Raw genomic sequence first — 23,419 nt, 5'->3', positions numbered from 1 at the left:
AGAAATTCATAAAAAATTTTATTTATAAATCTAAGATTTCAAAATTTAATACAAGATTCCTTATAAGTTTTTCAATCTTTATCACAAATAAAAATTCCACCGGAAATTCAAATTAAATTTTTATGAGCATTTGAAATTTAAATTTTTACAACAAAGATTTCCTTATTTTGGTGTAACTCTAAAAGTCTAAAACAAATGACTGCAGATACTTGAAATTTTCACTAAATGCTTATATAGGCATTTTATATATTTGATAAAATTTTCAAAATATTTAGATTTGTTTTGAGCTGTTTACTGACATTTTAATTTTTCAACTTTTTTAGTTTTTTTTTCTATAAATATCGATAAAAATTTATTTATTCGGTAGAAAATCTTGAAAATTGAATACAAGGCTTCTAGCACATTGTAACAATAGCAGTTAAAAAATATTAAAAATACATATGCCCGATTTTTTTTATAAGCATTTAAAGTTCAAATTTTGACTAAATACGTAAAAATTACGGCAATGTTCAAATCATCTTAGATAGAAATTCATAAAAGTTTTCTTTTTAATTCTAAGATTTGAAAATGTAATACAAGGTTCCCAACATATTTTTACAATTGCAGTTGAAAAATAAAAGAAATACATAGTCACAATTTTTTTTATAAGCATTCAAAGTTTGAATTTTTACAAGATATGTAAAAATCACGAAAATTCGCAAATTATTTTAAACTAGAAATTATTAAATAAATTTCTTTTTAAACCTAAGTATTGAAAATTTTTGATAATTTATAATATATCCTAGACAGATAAACCGTCTTCGCTCAGAATCGTTTTTCGTATACAATGATAAAATATCATTGGATTCAAATTTAATTCCATCCATTACAGTAACCCACATGTAACCTACTGTACAGCAGAGTGACATCCACGACTTATCCGTCTTTTTAATTTCAAATTAAAAATAGTTATAAATTTTTAATTTATAATTACCTAACAAAGTAATTATTAAAAATGTCATATTATAAATTGTGAAAAAATATTTCGCTACAGAATACAAAATGGAAAATTGAACTTGTTAAAAAAAATGAAAACTTAAAAAGCAATATTATTATGATCTCTCTTTTTCTAGTTTGAATAAATAGTTTATGTTTTGTTAATACTTTTTAGAGGAAAAAAGTGTTTACCGTAAAAAGAATCGTCTTCAATTAAATTAAATTTCAGTTGTAAGACAAAATAGTAAAAATGATTGTTGTGAATCTGTGCAGCATACAATTAATTAAAACCACACAACACAATCTCATATATTCTAATAGATAAAAATAGTTAAATATTTAGTTTTTGTGTTTATAGTACATGGCATTATTTTTTTTCAAGAAATATATTTTATTTTGTAGTTTTTTTTTTTTTTTTTAAATAACTGAATTTTGTATTTAAATAACTTGGTGATGTTGTTTGTTTACAGCGTAGTGGAGGTGTTCGCTTGTAGACATAATAAAATGGAGAGTTAAACGATTTGTTTTTATTGTTATTTGATCAACATCTTAAGATTAAGGATTTTATAGCTCTATAGAACTCTTAATGTAAGCACTAAAGTACAAACAATCATTTTGAAAAATAAATTTTAAATTTACTATATGATATTAATGTAATCTATCAATCGGTTGCCCTTTAATAAAATTCTGAAACAAGTGTACCTACCAGGCTATGATATAATATAATATAATATAATATAATGTTATTATAATAATATTTATATATTAATTTTATATGTTATATTATATAATATAACATTAGTGTAGTAACTCAAAAATGGTCGATTTTGAGTTATACATGTTTTCCAATGGTAAATATGTCGTTCTTTACGATGCACTACTGTATTATCTCGTATCTACATTTTAAAACAACCTAAACTAGAAAAACGGTAATGCATTTAGGAAAATTATCGGTGGATATAAATGGAATAGTGTGGTATCTCAAAATAATACACTATTGCTACACTGTATGAGAATTGAGATTGTCATCATAATACTATTATTACTTTAATTGATTATCATTGCTATTTAAAAGATATTAATATTTTAATGATCCATAATGCATAATGACAATGAGATAATATTATCAATAATTAATTGATTAATATGAAATTAAGTTAGAACATTGTTTTACAATTAATTACCTACCTGGTGAATTATTACTTTTATTTTTATAAAAATGAATTCACGTACTAAACGAATGCTAAAATTAGTAAATAAAAATTATATTGAAGGCTCAGATTTTAATATCAATGCTGATTTAAATCCAATACCTAATAACAGTTATAACTCTAAAATTGCACATAATTTTTAAAAGAATACTTTAATAAATGTTTTTGCTTTATAATTTGTAATTTATTTTGAAAAATAATGTACCTAATTATAATATTATATTAAAGTAGATAGGACCTATATAAAATTACGTAATATTAATATAGATATCAATGTAATATTATTATTTAAAACAAAATAATTATTAATATATAAATTCAAATAAAATTATTGTTGTTTGATATTTAATTGTAGGTAGTTAAAGTTACATACAGCTTTTGTGTATATCTATTGTCTACTATACTAAAATAGTAAAATGTACCTATAATTCTCCTCCAAAACTTTCGTCTGCTAAAAAAAGAAGATCTACTTTCATTATGTCACTCTAACTTAATAACTGAACAGTATCATAGCTTTTTTGAAAGTTTATTGACAGAATAACAGTCAATAATAACCCCAAAAAAAATTAAACAAGCAGTAAATAATAAGACTACGAAAAAGACTGAAAAAAAAACTATAAAAACTATAAAGAAGACTGAGAAAAAGACTAAAAATGTTGTAGATAAAAAAAAAAGCAAAAGTAATGTCAAGAAAAAATTGTTCAATCAATATAAGTTTATAAGATATTAAAATGATTAGAAAAACCTAATAGCATTTTTTTTTGTGTTTTTTGTTATTTTTATTCATCTTTTATAAGATATTTTTTATTATTAATCTCATTGTATTAATTATTATTATTATTTTTTGTTTAGTTAAAAAAAAAATTAATTTTACCACATGTCTATGTTTTATATTACAAAACCAAAGTTTAGGTTAAAAATATTATGTAAGGTATATTAAATTATATTATTAATAGATTGATAAGTAAAATTTAAATTTTTTCAAAGGTTGCACAAAATTTATTTTTATTTTACAATAGGTTCCTACTGTTTAGTTTTTATTTAAAAAAATTTTGTTAAATTTCGTAAAAAAATGTTCAAATTTTTTTTAAGTTTTTAAAATTTGTTAATAAATTTGTTTGTTGTGTCAAAAATTATTTATATTTAAAAATATTGCCCTAGTTCAGGTACAAGTGTACAACTCATTTTTACTTTTACATAAGAAAAGTAAGTATTAAATATCTATATAAAATGTAATGTCAAAGTTATTAATTTCATTAAGTTATTAATTTTAACAAACATTTCTAATTAAACATTGAAGTTATTATTGTAGTAACTGGGAAATTTGTTGTGAAATATTCATAGCATTAATGTATTAACTCAAAAAAAAGTTAATTCCTATAAGGAGGAAAATGTTTTTTTTTAAACTTGATATTATAAATATATACATAAACATCAATAAAATTGGTAGTCAAAATTTGATAATGATAAGTGGAATACTTAATTTTTAATAGATGTTTTACAATGCTGTCAAATCAAAAACTCGTTTTTCTCAAAATATGGTTCTTTGAGTTAAAACACTAATGTTCTGACAGTACATATTATGTTTAGATTGTTTAAATCTTGTATGTTCTGACAGTATATATTATGTTTAGATTGTTTAGATAATTTAAAGTGAAACATCATTTTTTCCCCATCAATTAAAATCTAATCTGTTTACTATATATTAAACAGATGACTTTTAAAAACGTTGATCCTTATTTTTTGTTATTTTAACAAGTACCTCGTTTTTGAATCGCTAAATATTGGCGCTTTGGATAATTTATTACTTAATACAATGAAAAATAACGAAAGAAATAAAATATAATAAAATTAAACAGCTGATTATAATTTAAATATTTTATTAAATTGATCAAACTACCAGTATTTAGAGTGAATGAAATATATTTTTTTCCGAAGAAAAACCACAATTTAAACTGTAAATTACGAAGCAATTGATTTTAGTTTTTTGAAAATATTATTTCACCTAATTTTAATTATTATGATAGTAGTTATCATGATCTGTATGATATTACACAAACCACAAATCACAAAATGTGTAAAATTACGATGCAGCTATACAATTCATACTCAAACTCAACTTATATTTAATGGGTGTTCATTGATATTTTATATAATCCGGATTTGCGAGGTGGTTCTAGTTGTGTATAATATCGTTCACATATTTTGATGTGAAAGGTTTGTTTTGGAAAATTAATTTCTCAAATACGTGTCCCAGTACACTTTGGAAACTTCATAAATATTTAAATGTTTTCAGTGCACCTAAAAGATTATAAACCGTGATTATCTTCATTAGAAAAATAGCGTGAAATAAATGACCTTAAAAAATAGTTTTAGGTGTTATAGTAGTCGGTAAAGTAAACCGATTGCTAATTGAACAATACATTTTTATTCACACTTATTTACGTTTTTAAAGGAATCGATTCAATTTTACTCTGGTAATTTATTTATTTTTTTTAGTTTGTTAGATGCACTCAGTCGTGACTTTTCTTATCGTATTTTATTCCCACGTCGTTTTATATTTAATATTCTAAAATTATGTGTAACTATACGTTCGTATTGATTCGTACCATCTTAAAATTTCTTCTACCTAATATTTCGAAAATAAACAAAAAAAAAAAAATTATAGTATGGTTAAACTTAAGTAATTAATAATAATTTAGTTTACAGGTTATAAAGGAGGCTGAAAATACCTATAATTAAACACACAAAAAAAACCTGGCAGGACGTAAGGTATTAAACCATATATTTAAACTATGTTAAACTATAAATTAAACAAGACATTTTTCTTTCTACTGTCTATTTGGTTTTAAGACTTAAGATTTTTACAGTAGAAGTGATGATTAAAAACAAAATAAAAATATAAATTATTTAGTTTTTTACAATATTGTCGTAGGTATCAGTGTTAATATTTTATCAAATTATTTTAATGGAGTTATTGTCATATTATTTACCTTACTACATAAAAAACTTTTGTTAATGCTATGTTATTTAAATCAATTTATTTTTTAAACCAGTTTTTTTTTTTTAATATCAATAACTTATTTATTTTTATTCATACAAATACAAACGAGTTTACAGAGTGAAACATTTAATATTCTTTTTTTTTAAGAAAACTATTTATTATATATAAATTAATACATTTTAACAATTTCATAATATTATGATTTATCAACTTCCTGTAAGCAATAATGCTTGTGTTCGAGATTGAGAGTCATTAAAGTTATACATAGTATAATATACCATATATGGATAAATGTAAATTGTATAGTATACATCTTATGACATCAAATACAACAAAATAAAAATAAAAACATATATGTATACATTTTTGAAATTGCCTAATAAATAGAACATAAAAAAGATACATGAATAAATGCTTGTTAAAAAAGATATACACTAAAAAATATACAGTAAAAAAGGGGTTATTATTTAAAAACAGAAGAGTGTATTACCACAGGACTGTATAAGTTGTTAAAAAACAATTCAAAAATTCAAAAAAAAATTCACTGAGTCACAAATATAATTTTATGTCATATAAAAATTCCTAAAATAAAAATTTGAAGAAATTAGTTATTTATTGAAGAAAAAATTGAGGATGAGTTTTTTTGGTGAATTGTTCTGCATAGTGCATATAGTTATATAATATAATATCATATCATTAATTTGATGTTTGATATTGATACACTAACAGACTTCCAATAATTTATATTTATACCGTAACAATCCATACAAAATCCGATAGATCAAATTTACAAATTATACTTATTTCTGTGATACAATTATTGAAAGTTAATATTGTTATTTTCGTCTTACAAATTAAAATAAGCTGATGTAATAGTATACTGATAAATGTTGCGGCTAGAGTATTATCGTATTATACTTATAGGGCGGTAATACAAATTAATATTATGTTGAAGTACCCGCTTGTCACGAACGCTTTTCAAATCGTGACTTAAAATCGGTAACACTTGGCATATGCTAGAACTTACTGATACATCATGGGCTGCGTATCTAAAAAAAAAAAGCCATACGATAAAATGTTTATTTATATTTTCGCCCATCATCATTATAATATTTATGTATCCGTCGCGTGCAAAAACGGATTACGGTCTCTATTATTCAATGTGCATCGATAAAACACCGTACATAGGTATCTAATATGGTTTCGGAACACGGTCAAATATGTAAGTCTAATGATTCGTCAGGTCAAAGCATACTCGATGAAAAATCATTTGAACCTCATAAACTCAAATCTATGTTATTCAATGACGCCTGTCTTGTAAAAATAGAAAAAATATCAAATAAACATCGTGAAAATATAGTTAAAAATTCTGTTCGGTTCGTTACTAAGTACATATACAGTATCATTATCCCATGGTTTTTTACTTTTGCATTTTCTGTACGGTTCAATCGATATACTAACCTCGAAAACAAGGTAATTCAGGTGATTTGTAGGTACTGTGAAATAAACCTTTATATACGTTGCTTTATTTTCTATATCGTGTTTGATTGTTTACGTTTATGAACACAGCTGAATTGAAATTATTGGCGTTCAACTGATAGCTCACTATGCTACTTCACAATATTACATCTAATAGTATAATGAAATATAGTGTAAGAGTTAATATTTTTTGATGTTGAATAGATTAATTTATTTATTTTTAATTGCACAAGGGTTTAAGACCTTTCACAAAACACAATGAACAATACAAAATATGTACCCACCACCATGCAACATCGCAGGTACAGTCAAACATTTGCTGGTCAAATGCTCTCAGAGGAAGGGTTTTAGAATTATGCTCTCTTACAATTATTAGGGTTCTGAATTTTAAATATTTTGCTTGAACTATTTAATAAAAAAAATCGAAATTGAAGATTTCACTGTTACTAAAATATTTCAATGAATTATTGAAAATATTATTCTTCTCTGAAACGTATTTAGTTATAGATGATAATAAATTATTATTAATTACACAAAGATAATATCGATTATGAATGGTTTTTAAGCCAAGGTTTACAAAATACTAAGTTAATAGTCATAAAATTTCCAGCAAAGACTAAAAATAAAAAATAAATGTATAAGAATAAGAAATGATGAATGGTAAATTTGTGAAGCCAGTAGTATAAAACAAAATAATACCAAACATTAACTTTTGTAATTTTCTCTCGAGTCGTATAATGAGTTTGAAAATATTATTACAATATAAATTAGTAGCCCAAAAATATTATATACCTAGCTTCTTAATTATTGTAATACGGAATGATCAAAGATTATGAGCTTCCTGCAAAGTTTATTTTTTCAATTTTTAACAAATTTTCCCAGAGTTCAAAGCCAGGAAAGAGAAAATGATTGATATGCACTTTAAGAATAGTTGAAAAAAAAATTTATTATTTTGAGTGATATCTGTCTTGTATAGCAATGGTTAGGGATGAAAATTCAGTAAATTGAAGTACAATTAACAGTTTAATTTTAACCAAGGATAAAATTGCATAAATTCTCATATTTATTAAATAGTTTTATAAGCGTAACACAAAACTATAATAATTTGGGTTTATACTGATATAATTGTTTAGAAGTATTTAAGTCAATACATTTTAAATTCAGTCTTATTAAATAATATTTTGAAAAGATTATCCCCTTATTGAGCACATGTGATTAATATTTATTGGTACATACTTATATGGTTTAAATTTTAGAATGTGTTTAATACTTGTATGTTTTATTACTAAACATTTTAATTTATCTATATTTAATGAATTTTCTATTTACTTCTTCATAAATCTGAAACCATGGTTGTTGTGTTCTCAAAAGGACATTGTACTCAAATATCTTGTTTCTGACCTACTAACACATAAAATACCAAAGATAACGTCCATTAGCTTCAATTTTTCAATTGTTAGCTCAGACTGAAGTGACCTATTATACGACTTAAATGCAATAACATCTGTGTGTTCTCTCGTTATTTCTTTTACGATATTTTTATTTTGTAAGTGAGTTACAAAAATAAAAATATCATAAAAACCAATGATAGAACGCAGATAATTTTAATTTAAGTTTGATAATAGGTCAACTCACACTTATATTTTAAGTAACAACAGAAATTGGAACGGTAAGACGTACGTTTTGATATATTACGAGGTTAGTGAGACAAATGCATCTCATGCGGGTACGTAAAGTTAAACATAATATGTTAAGCATTATGTTGTTGAATATACAGGATGTCCCGTGAGGATTTACCCATTGCGCGATAATCCCGAAATAATGGTGATATCGAAATTCTGGTTTTGTAATAAGACTAACAGGGATAAGAACTACAATTATTTGACCCACCACGCCGCGCACATTCACATACGGTCGGCCGAACACTTCCGTGTTCCTAATAGTTATAAATTTATAATCATATTTTATCTCTTCAAAACTAGAAAAAGTATTAAAAATCAAGAAATTAACGAAAATGAAATTTTGAAACGTCAATATTTTCAGAAAAATAAACTCTATAAAATGGTTATCATTAATTTTTTTTGGAAATAATTTAATAAAAAAATATATTTTTTAAATTGTTTACAAAAACATTAAAATAAATTTAAAAATGAAATAATTGTAGTTCTTATCCCTGTGAGTCGTATTATAAAACCAGAATTTTGATATCTCCATTATTTCGTGAGATATCGCAATGGGTAAATCCTCGCGGGACACCCTGTATTATACCCTAAAATACAATCATAACTCAATGTTTGTTGCAGTAAATTTAAGTCATAACAATTTTCCAATATTCACGATTTTTGGGGTCATATAATAATTTTGTTAACTAACAAATCTCATTGTCTTTTTTATCTAAATTAAATTGTCAAACCTTACTTGGATTCAAATAAGGTTTTGAACAAAAATATTCAAAACACTAAGTTAATTTAAATGTTTGTAGAACACTAATTCCCCTTGCCACTTAAATACAATCATTAGCATACTAATTATTGTTTTTATAATGAGTTGAAACTTTTATGAAGTTCAAACATTACCTGTTATTAGCCCAAAGGCAGTTAAATCATTACATATATTTCTACCTGAGTGCAGTTCGTCAATTACCATTTTTCAATCCAGGTGAAATTCAACCATAATAAGTGCAATTCTACCTAACCCATTATCTATCGTTTTTTGAAGATAAGGTTTCAACTAAACATTTTTTTTTTTTTTTTTTTTTTTTTTTTTTTTTTATTGACGATAAAAGTTTATTTACAATCTATATATTACAGTGTATAATAAGTAAGTGTGGTGACTTAAAAAGAAAAAAAAATAACATTAGTTACAGAGAAGGAAGGCTCCCAGCAGTGCCACCTGACAAGAAGTTAGGGTTTGAGTTTATTTATTTTATTTTTTATAATTAGGGTTTATAATTAGGGTTTTTAATTTTTTTTTTTTTTTTTTTTTAATTAGGTATTGAGCAGATCTCTTGGCCATTGCCTTTTTAACCTTCTAGGAATGATTGAGGTAGAGGATAAACTTTTACAATTCTTTGCAATAAACCGTTAACTGCAACTACTATCTTTTTTGCTATTAATAATAAATCACACAGTTCAAGAAGTTGATTTGATCTAAAATGTATTTTATAGAATATGAAAAATACATTTTAATACGAATAAAGGTTTCATATTTTACTAGTTTGAGATACAAATATTTTGTTGTAGAGCTTCCAAAAAGAAATTAAAATTACATTAAAATATGGACCTTAAATTATTATAACTATTGTATAATTAATATCAGCATAACAATTTAGTGAAACGTTAGGCAGATAATAAAACGATGAAAAACAAATTATTTAAAAAATAAACTAAATTCTTTGCACATTTTACCACTAAATTTACCAAAAACATTTCAGCTTTCATACATCTAAATAAATGATGCGATACTATAACAAGATATACAGTATATTATATACAATTAAGTTATAATAAATAATGAAAATAATTGATGTCGTGTTACAGGCCAAAGACTTGCCGGCAATGGACTTGAGCGGCACGTCCGACCCTTATGTCCGCGTGACATTATTGCCGGACAAAAAGCATCGATTGGACACGAAAGTGAAACGCCGGACTCTAAACCCGCGCTGGAACGAGACACTCTATTTTCAGGGTAGGTGGATTTTTATAATATTGTCACGGTTTTTGTTTTAATTTTTTTCCACGCGTTTCCACTCTATTCAATACACGATATGATTGTTTATTTCAAGTCCATTTGGGATTTAAGGGAGAAAAGAAATTAATTAACATACAAAAAACAACACACCACATCACCCGATACCACCATAAACACCAGATAGAATTAATTGATACTTTTCACAGTTGTATCTTACCCGTCTCTCACCATCACCGCGTATTACTATTATATTATTCTTTTGCCACTAAAAGTAAGTCAGTACAAAAATCGGTGAATAATGTTAAATTGTGCGAGAACGTCGATTATAATAGCAATTGTATTTAAATTGAAAATCAGAAAATTATTTGAAGAAAATAAGTCAACATATAGTCATTGTTCCTCTCAGAATCTCAAAAAAAAAGTAACTTTCTATATTTTTTTTTAACGCTATATTACAATGTATAAGTATATTTATAATATTTTCGTTACTTGATTCAATGAACAATATAACTTGGATTAAACAAGTTCGATGGTATGCGTTGGAGGAAGGTTAATATAATTTATTAGTATAATCGTAACCTTTAAAAAATTTAATGCACCTAAACATATTATTATTGTATTCATTGAATATTACGATTATACTAATAAATTATATTTATTTAATAAAAAAGAAAATACAAAATGATTTAATAACTCGAACTACATTATCCACTTATACTTTAATGTTTTTTTTGTTCAGTTGCGTTTTTATTGATTATAAAAAGAAAAAAAGTCATGTTGAAGTGTTTGTACAGCAAACGCGTTACACAATTATAGTCAAATCAAAACGGTTTAACTAATTATATAATCATAATATTGTAAATAATTAAAATGAGAAATAAATTGTGTTATAACATTATTAGAGAACATTGAATAAACAGGATACAATATAATAACGACCAAATCAGACATAATAGTTATTAACTATTATGTCTGATTAACTATTAGTTAATGTGAAAAAAAAAGTATGAAGGATGTTGATATTACTGAAGGTACTTAGGTTATTTAATATATGTAATTTGTTGTTGAAATGATATTTTGATTCATCGAGTTGATTAAAATGCATTGAAATAATTTTATGATGAAAACAGTTTGTTTTTAATTCAGGGTCTAACTAAAATTAAGTGGAATCCTTAAGATGACGTTGCAATTGTCACATACGTTTGTGTTGTCTCCGCCTTAAATACGTACAGCATACCAAATTTTTGTTCACTGTCTTAAGTGAGTTATGAGGATAAAATGTATTAATATTTGAAAATCCTCATATTTCACTTAAAAAATAATATAATACCGTAAAAACCCAACAAGAGATATAACTTTATAACCGAGAAGTTAGGTGATATGACAATAATTCACTCTAATATAAGAAATAACAGCGCACTATTCAAACTAGAGAATGAATATGTTTTTTATGTGGTATATGAGTAAGACAGATACATCACATGTGAGAGTACAAAGTCATCTTAACATCACTAAAAACCCTTTAAAAAACAAAACACCTAAAACCCATATAAACCAAATGATTATTTTTCAAAACACCTATATAAACTACGACCCGAATTTTTTTTTGTTAACCGAAAACAGAAAAAAAATTTATTTACATTTTTTATGATGTGTCATTATTGTAGGTATTGATTTAATATGATTAGTTCAGTTCTGTAGTTAATTTTTATTTAATAATAACAAATAATAACAATAATAATAATAGACAGAATTTAGAATTTTAGAATCAATTATAGGTAAATTCTAATTTTTTTTCTCAATATAACTCGTCAATAAAATTCAATTCTATCATTCGATTCTGACTAAACTGAATCTCCAAAACTTGAACTATTTATATTATAAACTGTTACTTAAGTAATTACCTAGTATAGAATAAAATAAATACAAATAAAGCCAATATCAATATAAAATATTGATGTGTGTGGACGAGTTTCGGGTTTGGTCTGATTTTTACAATTTAACTATGTATACTGAAAGTGACCAAAAACCTTAAATATAATTTTTAATTAAACAGTGGTCATTTAAAAATAAAAATAAAAATGTTTTTTTTTCTGAACGCTTATATAAACCAATATTAACCCAAATATTATTTGTTTATTAAAATATAAACGTTATAGCTTGAACAATCAAATACATCATGCTGCTTCTACAACCCAAAACTCAAATAAATGTTTCGGGTACTAATTCCTGCTCTAAAAATGGTCAAATGTACAAGTATTTTTTTCACTTGAAAAATGCACACCATTTTCATTTATAGTAATATAAAATAAAATACAATATCTCTTAAAAAAACTAAATGAATGATCTGGGTGTTTTTAATGGCACAAAACTTAACTCAAAAATCCGGTGATATCTAACATAATGTCTAACAATCTAAAAATAACTGATAATTATATTGCTGTAACAGATTGCCTAAAAAAATAAAATAATAAATAAATACATTTGAAAAAAAAACGATCTATTGTATACGAATAGGTGTGTCTGTAACAAGAAAATTGGTACTTTTCTTGTTTTTCACAGTTTCGGGTCCAAGTATCTTGTAGATATATTATGTTCTTTATAAATGATTTATGTTCTCGGCGTTTGAACAGTTAGAACTCATATATTTGTATAATATGTTATATATTTTACAAATGCGTATATTCGTATGTATATGTTACGCCCCAATAATATATTCTAGTATTCTACATATATATATATATATATTATATGCGACAGCTTGGGGGAAATTAATTATGTTATTTTCGTCTACCGTTTCCTGTACGAAAGTCAAAAAAAAAAAAAAAATAGATAGGAATTATACATGTGAAATTTATCGTATTTAATTTGCTATACTCTGTGCAGTATTATTGTATATTAAAGTGGCACATGCGTGATCACTAATCCCCATTTAAGAATTTGAAATCGGTTTTAGATTCTGAATGAAGAATGAATGTTTTGAATTCACGATGTTCTCTGCATTTTCGATGTCACACGTATCATCAAATTTTGGACAGTAAAAGTGCTTAGAATATCGACATATTTTCTAGTAGAAAAATTAATTGAGGGATCAAAAGTAAAAATAAAAATAGGACATCTTGAATTTTCTGAAAATAATTATGTACAATATTCAAAACATGATAAAATGAAAACCATATTTTGGCATTAAAGAGCTTGATCATTTTGTTTATATAAAAATATTGTTAATATATAATTTTCCGCTTGAAATTTTAACTGAAAATCTACATCAATAAAATTATTTATGAGTGTATAAATATTAAATTTAGAATTTTCAAGAACTTCGTAAAAATCGTACAAATTCACAAACAATTTTATAATTAAGAATTTGGAATAATTTTTGTTTTCATATATCTTTTTTTTCTAACATTTAAAATTTGTACCTTAACACACTTCATCAAAATCACAAAAATTTGAAAATGTAATAATTAAAAATGTATATTATGTTAAATTGTTAAAGCTAGGAGTTTAAAATGAAAAAAGGCGGGTAAGTCGTGGATATCGCTCTGCTGTACAGTAGGTTACAAGTGGGTTACTGTAATGGATGAAATTTAATTTGAATCCAATGATATTAAATCATTGTTTACGAAAAAGGATTCTGAGCGAAGACGGTTTATCTGTTTAGGATATATTATAGATTGTTAAAAATGTTCAAAACTTAGATTTAAAAAGAAGATTTTTTATGAATTTCTAGTTTGAAATAATTTTCGAATTTTCGTGATTTTTACATAATATGTTGTAAAAACTCAAACTTTGAATGCTTTTAAAAAAATTGTAACTATGTATTCCTTATATTTGGCAACTGCAATTGTAAAAATATGTTAGGAGCCTTGTATTAAATTTTCAAATCTTAGAATTAAAAAAAAAAACTTTTATGAATTTCTATCTAAGATAATTTGAACATTGCCGTATTTTTACGTATTTAGTCAAAATTTGAACTTTAAATGCTTATAAAAAAAAATCGTGCCTACGAATTTTTAATATTTTTTAACTGCTATTGTTACAATGTGTTAAAAGCCTAGTATTAAATTTTCAAGCTTTTCTACAGAACGAATACATTTTTATCGATATTTATAGAAAAAAAAACTAAAAAGTTGAAAAATTAAAATGTCAGTAAACAGCTCAAAACAAATCTAAATATTTTGAAAATTTTATTAAATATATAAAATGCCCATATAAACATTAAGTCAAAATTTCAAGTATCTGCGGTCATTTGTTTTAGAGTTACACCAAAATAAGGAAATCGCTAAAAGTGAAAATCCAATGTTGTAAAAATTTAAATTTGAAATTCTCATAAAAATTTAATTTAATTTCCGGTGGAATTTTTATTTGTGATAAAGATTGAAAAACTTGTAAGGAATCTTGTATTAAATTTTCAAATCTTAGATTTAAAAAGAAAATTTTTTATGAATTTCTAGCTTAAAATAATTTGTAAATTTTCGTGATTTTTACGTATTTTGTCAAAATTCAAACTTTGAATGCTTATAAAAAAAAATTGTGACTATGAATTTATTTTATTTTTCAACTGATATTCTAACAATATGTTTAAAGCCTTGTATTAATTTTTCAAGCTTTTCTGCCTAACAAATACATTTTTATCGATATTAATATAAAAAAAAACTAATAATGGTTGAAAATTTCAAATGCCTATGAATAGTTCAACTTAAGTTTAATTTTTTTGAAAATTGCATGGTGGATAGAATATACTTATATAAACATTGGGTGAAAATTTCATGTATCTATGGTCATTTGTTTTAAAGTTACATCAAAAACAAAAATCGATTTTGTCGAAAAATGAGTGTGCGTAAAATTTCCCGTTTTTACCTTAATTTTTAGTTTGTTTATCCCGATTATTTAGAAAAATATGTAAGAATTTTTTACTTTTGACCACCAAAGTACCAACTAGATTCACTTTCTGATCGAATAAGGTACTGAAGTCAAAAATCGAAGCACTTTTACTGGCCCAAAACGGGATGACAGACCCAAAAAAAAAAAAAATTTAAAAAAAATAAAAACACACATCATGGTAAAATCAATATATTCATCGCTCCGCTCAGAATCTAAAAATAAAAATTTGAAAAATAATTAATACTTTTAATGTATATTATTTTATTACACTTTATACTCTATACACTTAATTACATTTAAAATATTATTTTCGCAAAAATGTATACAACCTACTGAATAACTAGGTAATAGTAAAAGAAATTACATTATTGTTGGTAAGAATACTTTACACTATGACTATAATTACCATATCCAAGTCTTTAAAGTATTAAACATATTATACTTGTAAAGAGACATGCTACCAATCTAAACTTGTTAACACTATCTAATAGCTTATTACCTGTGATAGTTGAATCGAAAAGCAATGATGAAAGGTTCTTTTGCCTGAAACCCATACACTGCAATGTGTTTGATCGAACGTGTCAAACGTAAGCTTATAAGCTTCGCAGAGTTCAAACTAAATATGCATTCTTTATTCTCGCACTATTACGACTCAGTTACCCAAAAACTGAACGTCGAGACCCCAGAAATGTTCAAATGGTGCATTAAAATTAAAATAAATTAACCAAGTTCACGTAGCTGACCCTTGTCATTCTAAAATTTTGAAATTTATGCCAAGAGATGCGTTTAGATTTACGAGAATTTCAGTGCTAATTTTTAAAATTTAGGAGTCCATACGTTATACATAAAAATTAATTTTAGATCATAAAGTTGACCCATCCATGTTTCCCTTAATAATTTTTGAATTCATAGAATTCATAACAAAGATTGGTTTTTATTTGCGAGAATTTGTGGATAAGCCGTTCGTACTTTTAAGCCATGTTAATATTTTTGTTTCAGGTTTTACAATGCAAAAACTGCACAATAGGACTCTTCACTTGCACGTGTTCGATTACGATCGGTTCTCCAGAGACGATTCCATTGGCGAGACATACATTGAGCTGAACAACGTAAGTGTATCCTGGTGAAACTATAAGCGCTGTCACGTGTGGGAAATAATATAATATAATATTATGCCATGGAAAAAGAAAAAAAATTATTATTCGAGAGCACTTATACCACCCAAAGCTTAATCTTTTCATAAGTCGGTTCTTTTAAATACTATACTTCACTTTCAGACCAAGTCAATTATTATTTTTTGTTTCTTAAATTTAGTTATTTTTTCAACTTTTATTCATATTAATAGAAATTTGAACAAATACAAAAACAAATATTAAAAAAAAACAAAATTAATTACCTACATAGTTTTCTAATGAATATATTTGCAATTAAACATGTTTCAATACCCTAATAATGTATTCAACAAATATTCATTAAATTATAACACTAAAATTATAACATTTTGGGAAGTGGAAAAAATAAAATATTAAATGCACTAACATTTATGTTTAAAATTTTGGGCAGATTTATTCGTTTAGGTAAATACTATAAATTGTCTGTAATTTTTCTATCTTATAATATTGCTTATAATATTCACTATTAAACGCAAATATAATTATGCGCAAAAGCAAGGTTTAAATATGTAGTTGACTCTTATTAATGCAAATGGAAAAAAATTGTGCTTATGCTATTATTGTTATTCATAGAGGAGTGGTAGACCAAACGCAAGCTGAACTTCACAAGTTAAAATACTATAACTGTCAGTTGTTAATTTTATTCCAAAATGGACATATAATTTCCGTAAAATATTATAGTCTTTTGATGTTTTCTAATTTGTGTAGTATTAAACGAATATACAGTACAATGAAAGTTGCATACATTAAAGATAATAGCTGGTCTGCGTTTTAGAGAAGTGTACATACAATAATAATTATTATTTAACCGTGGCTACAACGTACGACATGGGAAATATAATTATATTATTGCTAATTTTAATGACTTTTGAAAAAATGCCAGTGAAACGTTCTTTCAATTACGATGCTGGTATAAACTCAATCACGTTACTGATGTTGGTATGTGTGTGGACGACGGCAGTGATTGTATTGACATTATTTACCTCTAAAACTGAAGGCGAGTAACTAATATTTAAATTTCATAACTTAGATCATTCACCCACGAATGTACGATAATACAATTGTATAGGATTTACAGATAAAAAAAATCAGGAAATGCACTGTTCAAATAAACATACAATTTCGTAAAACTCTGTAAGTCAGTATGTTTTTGTGTAATTTTATTTACATAATCGATTCCTGAAATTATTTATGCAGTCGTTTATTATTAATGATTAAAATTTATGAAATTCACCATTTATGTTAAAGTTTTATAACTAGGGCTCGAATGTTGTTGCACTAAAAATGTTATAAAATAGATTGCATTATTATGTGAAAAAAACCCAAAATTGCACTTAAAAATTGCAATAAAAAAATATTTTGTACCAAAAAATTAAAAAAAATATATTAACAAATTATTTTATGAAATGGATTGAGTCATTTTATTAAGTAATATTATGAAGTCGTATTAGATAGGTTTTAAACGAGTAGATAATAAAAAAGATTCAAATTCAAATTCTCATCAGTTATCATTAAAAATCTGGCAAATTGTGCAGTTTTCTTATTTTTTCAGAAATCTACAAATAATTTTATTAAAATTTAAAACTTTTTATTTAAACTATTTTTGATTTGTTTTTTTAAACCTCACCTTATCTTAAAAATTATCGCATTGTATAAACAACAAAAAAAAGTGAAAACATAAAAAAAATATTGAAAATTGTATTGAAAATGACGACAATCAACAAAATTGCAATAAAATTGAAAAAAGGTCAAAAATTGCAAAAAGTTGCACATAAAATTTTTATATATTAATTGGTACTCGTTTGAAATAAATTTATAACTTACTTAGCAACGAATCCAAACAATAGAAAAAAATTGCAAATGCAACAACATCCGAGCGCTATTTATTACTGATGAGATAAAAATAACAATGATTTAAAATAAGTTAGTACCTAGATAGGTAAATATCAAATATCATAGGTATCTAATAGAAATCAAATAAATAAAACGTATATTATAATAAAATAAGCTATAAGAATTAAATTTATTCTAAAATTCAAACCGATTATTTTCCCAAAATATTTCAAAAGCTTAACACATATTTCCGTCACGCATAATCTTAAATAGTACCAAAATAGTGCCTACATTAGTATTATAGATATTTAAACTATAGTTACATTAGTTTTAAAAAACATTAAAAACAAGGAAGTATTTGATTTTAACAATAGTAAAATTTGAAACATTCAAAGCAAAAATTAACTTCAAATTAGAATTTAAAAACTCCATAACTCGACTTACAATTTCTTTGAATCTTGATCATAGTATGAACTTTCAGTTAATATTTTCAATATTTCTTCAAATCGACAAACTAACTAATTTCAAAAATAAACTTACAAATTGAGTTTTTTACCTTACAATGTGCACTATTTAATTTGGACTAAGGACATGGAGGTGTTTAATTCAAACTCGTTCATTTTTGTGTTTCTTGTAGACATTGGCGTGTTCAGTTTTTTTTCAGTATGGAGATTATTAAACATTTTTTTATATATGAAACGAATAACTAGTTTTTAATAATACGTTAGTTTAACTTAAAAAAAGAAATAATTTTAAATCATATTTCCGCATTGAATATTTTAAAATTAAAAAAAAAAAAATCGTGTACTCGAAATTCATATTGAATCAAATTTTTTTTTTATTAAGTAAACACATTTTTATGCATGTAAATTTAATATAATAATGTATAATATCCTATAATATCCTATAATATCAATGTGACAATATAAATATAAAAATTACGTATATTAAAAAACATTTTAAGTGCTTTTTATTCTATTTTAATCACAATATAATATTATCCTAATTTTGTTTTATAATATTGTATTAATAAAAATAAAAAGTAGTGAGTAAAACACTAAAATATAACACATTGATAGTAATAAGTAATGAAGATAAAATAATTAGTATTTAATTTTTGTTTAAGACATTTTGGGCGGGGGATTCCACTCTTTCCTCTAATGGATACACCACTGCATATAGACTGTGTACGATTTTAATATTTTCAATTGTTAATATTTCTAATGAATTAAGTAACTTAGAAAAATTAAAACTGTAGTTTATTCAGATAGGTTTTGCACACGAAAGATACTCAATAATCTCCTATTATTGCCTTTGGTTACAGCCAAAGTTTCATTAAACAGCTCAATAACATTTATTGTATGTGTATTGTGTACACTTTATTTATAAACATGCACGTATACGGTAAACGGACAAATGGTTTCAATTTTGTTTTTTAACCATGTGGCGCATAATTAAAAACCAATCAAAACAAAGCAATTTTCGAAAATGATATTAGAGTTTTTCCTATGAAAAATATTATTGAAGTATAAAAAAGTATTATTTAAGAATTGAAGTTCGTACCCAATATTATTGTATGCTAAAACTTAGTTAACACTGGAGTAATAATGGGCATACAGTTTATTAAGAGAGATAGTGATTGAGCTAAATTAAAATATTATATTATCACCAAGTATAGCAGGTAAAGGCAGGTTTAGGACAACTGGAAATTCCTGATGTTGCTATTTTACCAATCGAGGGAATCTAAAAACAAAAACATACAAAAAGGTAATTCATACAAATTTTTTGTTGATTGTTCTTTGTTTTCATACCATCAGGAATTCAAATAAAGTATTCATAAGACATTTACAGGATGAAACAGAATAATTTGACAAATTAAAAATGAAAATGATATAAATTCAGAATATCAAAAAAAAATCGGGTTAGTGGATTTTGCTCTGCGTACAGTAGTTTACAAATGGAGTGGGTTAATGTAATGGATGGTATTGCATTTGAATTTAATGATATTATAATCATTGCATACTAAAAACGATTCTGAGTAGAGGTGGTTTTTCAGTCTAGGATATTTCATACTTAAATAATTATTTTGTTATTTTTTCAAAAAAAAATGCAGGTTACTATAAAATAAATTCCAAAATAATCAAATCAAATTCATTATATTGTACTCAACTCACTCAATCATTAAAAAGATTACCTATTATAATATTAAATTAGAACAATATAACTAAAATTGTTATTCTTGGTTATTCGATACGTAACTTCATCCAAACTTGAACTTGAATGAAGTATAAAAAAACTGTAATTAACTACTTACGTGGAACCATGTTTTAAATTTTCCATCCTTAGCTGTAAAAGTAAAACGTTTTATACATTTTTAATTACTAAGAAATTTGTAAATTTTCAATTTAATAAATTTTGTCAAAATTTGAACTTTAAATAGTGATAAAAACAAACGTACCTATGTATTTTCAATATTTTCTAAGTGCTATTATATCAGTCTAAGGGGAACCTTGTATTAAATTTTCAAGTTTTTTTAACCCAGTGAATAAAATATTTATGATAATATTATAGAATATGAAACTAAAAAAAGGAAAATTTCAAATTTCTATAAATAACTTAAGAATTGTTGAATTATTTTAAAAATTTTATCAAGTATAGGAATTGATAAAATAAACACATGGTGTAAATTTCCAGTTTCCATAGTTATTCGTTTTTGAATAACAAAAAAATAATAATATCTGTACAAGTGAAATTGAGTTCATAAAAATTTAATTTAACTTGCTAATAGATATTTTTTATCTAAACAAAGTAGACAAATTCATGATAAATTTTGATGAACGGAGCTAAGCGTGATCTGCCGAGTGTAAAATGTACGATGTTATGCACTTGTTAGACTGAGACATTACATGCGGGTGTAGTGTCCTCATAACAGTCAAATTTTGATTGTAAGAAATGGTTATAAAGTGGAAAGTTATTTTTATTATGTGGGTAATAAATTGTATTAAATTAAAATTTAATAATTGTTAACTCTCATCAATTAATATTTATCGTATTTTAATATTTACAATGTTAATTCTGTTCGTTTCACTTATATTCCTCCAACATAGTATTGATAGACACATAATAGTATAGGAACATGCAAAACCTAATTATTGTTTGAGTTTAAATTTCAAATAGTACAAGTAGTTTTTTTAATTACAGTTTATCAAAAAATAGGCACACGACTGTTTTAATGATTTATTCTACAATATTTTATCGTGTAAACTTTAATTCTTTCCTCCGATTTCTGTATGATTCCCGAGATTCTCGAGTTCTTGAAATCTCTGAGTATAGCCAGTGCAACCTAAATACAGTGTTTTTTAATGTAGTTCGTATGGTTTTTACTAAAACAGAGATCGACCATAATAATTCATATCTTGTCTCTTTCTATTAAAAAATTCACTTCAATAGCAGCTGAGAATACGCTTTTGTTGATGACACTTAGTGAGAACTTAATTAAAATTTTTTTAACATATTTTCCACCGCTTCACAAAAAAAGAAAAAAAATATTATAAGCACATCATCTAGTGATAGTAAATTATTAATAATTTTCGTTGCTAACAATGAAAAACTATCAATATGGCTCAATCCACAACCAGCTGTTTGTTTTTATAATCGATTTTCTACGGAAATGTATACATTGTGCTCATTTGTGAGCGGAAATTAGTGCGCATGTTGGTTTTCTATAAAAATCTAAAATTGGTTTTTATGTGTGGCTTTTAGGTTGACTTTACGGCGAAACCAGTATTTTGGAAGGATCTTACGGCTCCATTAAAGGATAAATGTGGCCATTTGTTGACGTCATTGTCTTACAACCCGATGACTAACAATTTGACACTTGGCATTCTTGAGGCCAGGAACCTCAAGGCTATGGACATTAACGGAAAATCTGGTGAGTTTTTATTTTCTCAACTAAACAAAATGTCAAAATATTATTAATTTATCTCAGCAGATGTTATGGTTTTTAGGAAAATATAATAAACTTTGTAATATACATCATAACGCTATATTCCAATGTTTCTTAAACACGCATTAATATACCTATAGAGAAGTCATAACGTTTTAAAATGTCTAAATTTATTTGCATTGTTTGAAGTCATAATGGAATAATTTTTCAGCGAAGATTGTATTTTCTTTTTGAATCACAATATTACTTATCGTGAAATTTAAAATAAAATATTTATTTAACTAGGTAAAATTTTTGGTGAATACATTATTCATACAATATTTGTATACAATACTAAGTAAAATTTAAAAAAAAGTAATAATAGTAATAATAATAATAATGGATCATGTATTTTGAATTATTATTCGTTGTAAATATTCCATATTCCATATTACTATATTAAATATATAGTTTGAAAACGTTTAGTTATGATAGGTAATTATAATAATTAATTTTAAATAAGGCATTTTAGAATTGAAAATTGTTAAATTGTTAATTGTACATCTGTACAACATCCAATTATTTATTCTTTTCTGAAACTTTATCTCTAGGTTTCACATTAAATTTGAGAACTTCAAGATATATACCATCAGATTCTCCTTCTTTATCTACATTTACGTCCCGAATAGTATTACCACTAAAACATATTTCTGATGAACCACAAACAATAATTTGTCTCAACTATCGAATATTTTTTTTTCTGTTTTCTAGAGCTTGATGGGGTTTTTCAGAGTTTAATAACTCAATCTCATATTTTAGATTCTGAACGAAGTGATGAATCTATTGATTTTACAATGATGTGTGTTTTTTTTTTTTATGTTTGTTTTTGTGTCTATGTACAGCATAACTAGTCGAAATAATGTTTCAATTTCAAACTTTGGGGATGGTTTCCGATGTAAAAGTGAATATCCTTGGTGCATTAAAAGGTAAAAAGTTAACATTTTCCTACAGTTTTCAAAAAAATCGAGAAAAACAAAAAAAAAATAACTGTAAAACGGGAATTTTTACGCAAAACCAGTTTTCGACCAAATCGATTTATTTATATGGTTGTAATTCAAAAACTAAACACTATAAATACTTGAAATTTTCACCAAATGTTTATGTTAGTGATTTTACCAGTTATTTAGATTGGCATTTTCTTTACATGATTTAATTTTCAAAATATTTTGACTTTTTTTGAGAT

The 23,419-nt window shown here is 24.9% G+C and overlaps 1 protein-coding gene across 2 annotated transcripts in view; it reads left to right on the top strand.

Moving 5' to 3' along the window:
• The window catches only part of Syt7 (Synaptotagmin 7), a 242,147-nt gene that overhangs the window by 185,176 nt on the left and 33,552 nt on the right, over nt 1-23,419 (top strand). For both annotated transcript variants that reach the window (XM_089215141.1, XM_089215145.1), the window contains exons 5-7: nt 10,209-10,356; nt 16,246-16,355; nt 22,014-22,182. In XM_089215141.1, the coding sequence (XP_089071267.1) occupies nt 10,209-10,356; nt 16,246-16,355; nt 22,014-22,182 (427 nt within the window). The remainder of the gene's footprint in view (nt 1-10,208; nt 10,357-16,245; nt 16,356-22,013; nt 22,183-23,419) is intronic.

This window comes from Diuraphis noxia, unplaced genomic scaffold (genome assembly GCF_037042655.1).
Source record: "Diuraphis noxia isolate RWA-SAM2 unplaced genomic scaffold, SU_Dnox_SAM2 contig0001, whole genome shotgun sequence".
Classification (NCBI taxonomy): Eukaryota; Metazoa; Arthropoda; class Insecta; order Hemiptera; family Aphididae; genus Diuraphis; species Diuraphis noxia.
This window is presented reverse-complemented; position numbering and strand designations above follow the sequence as displayed.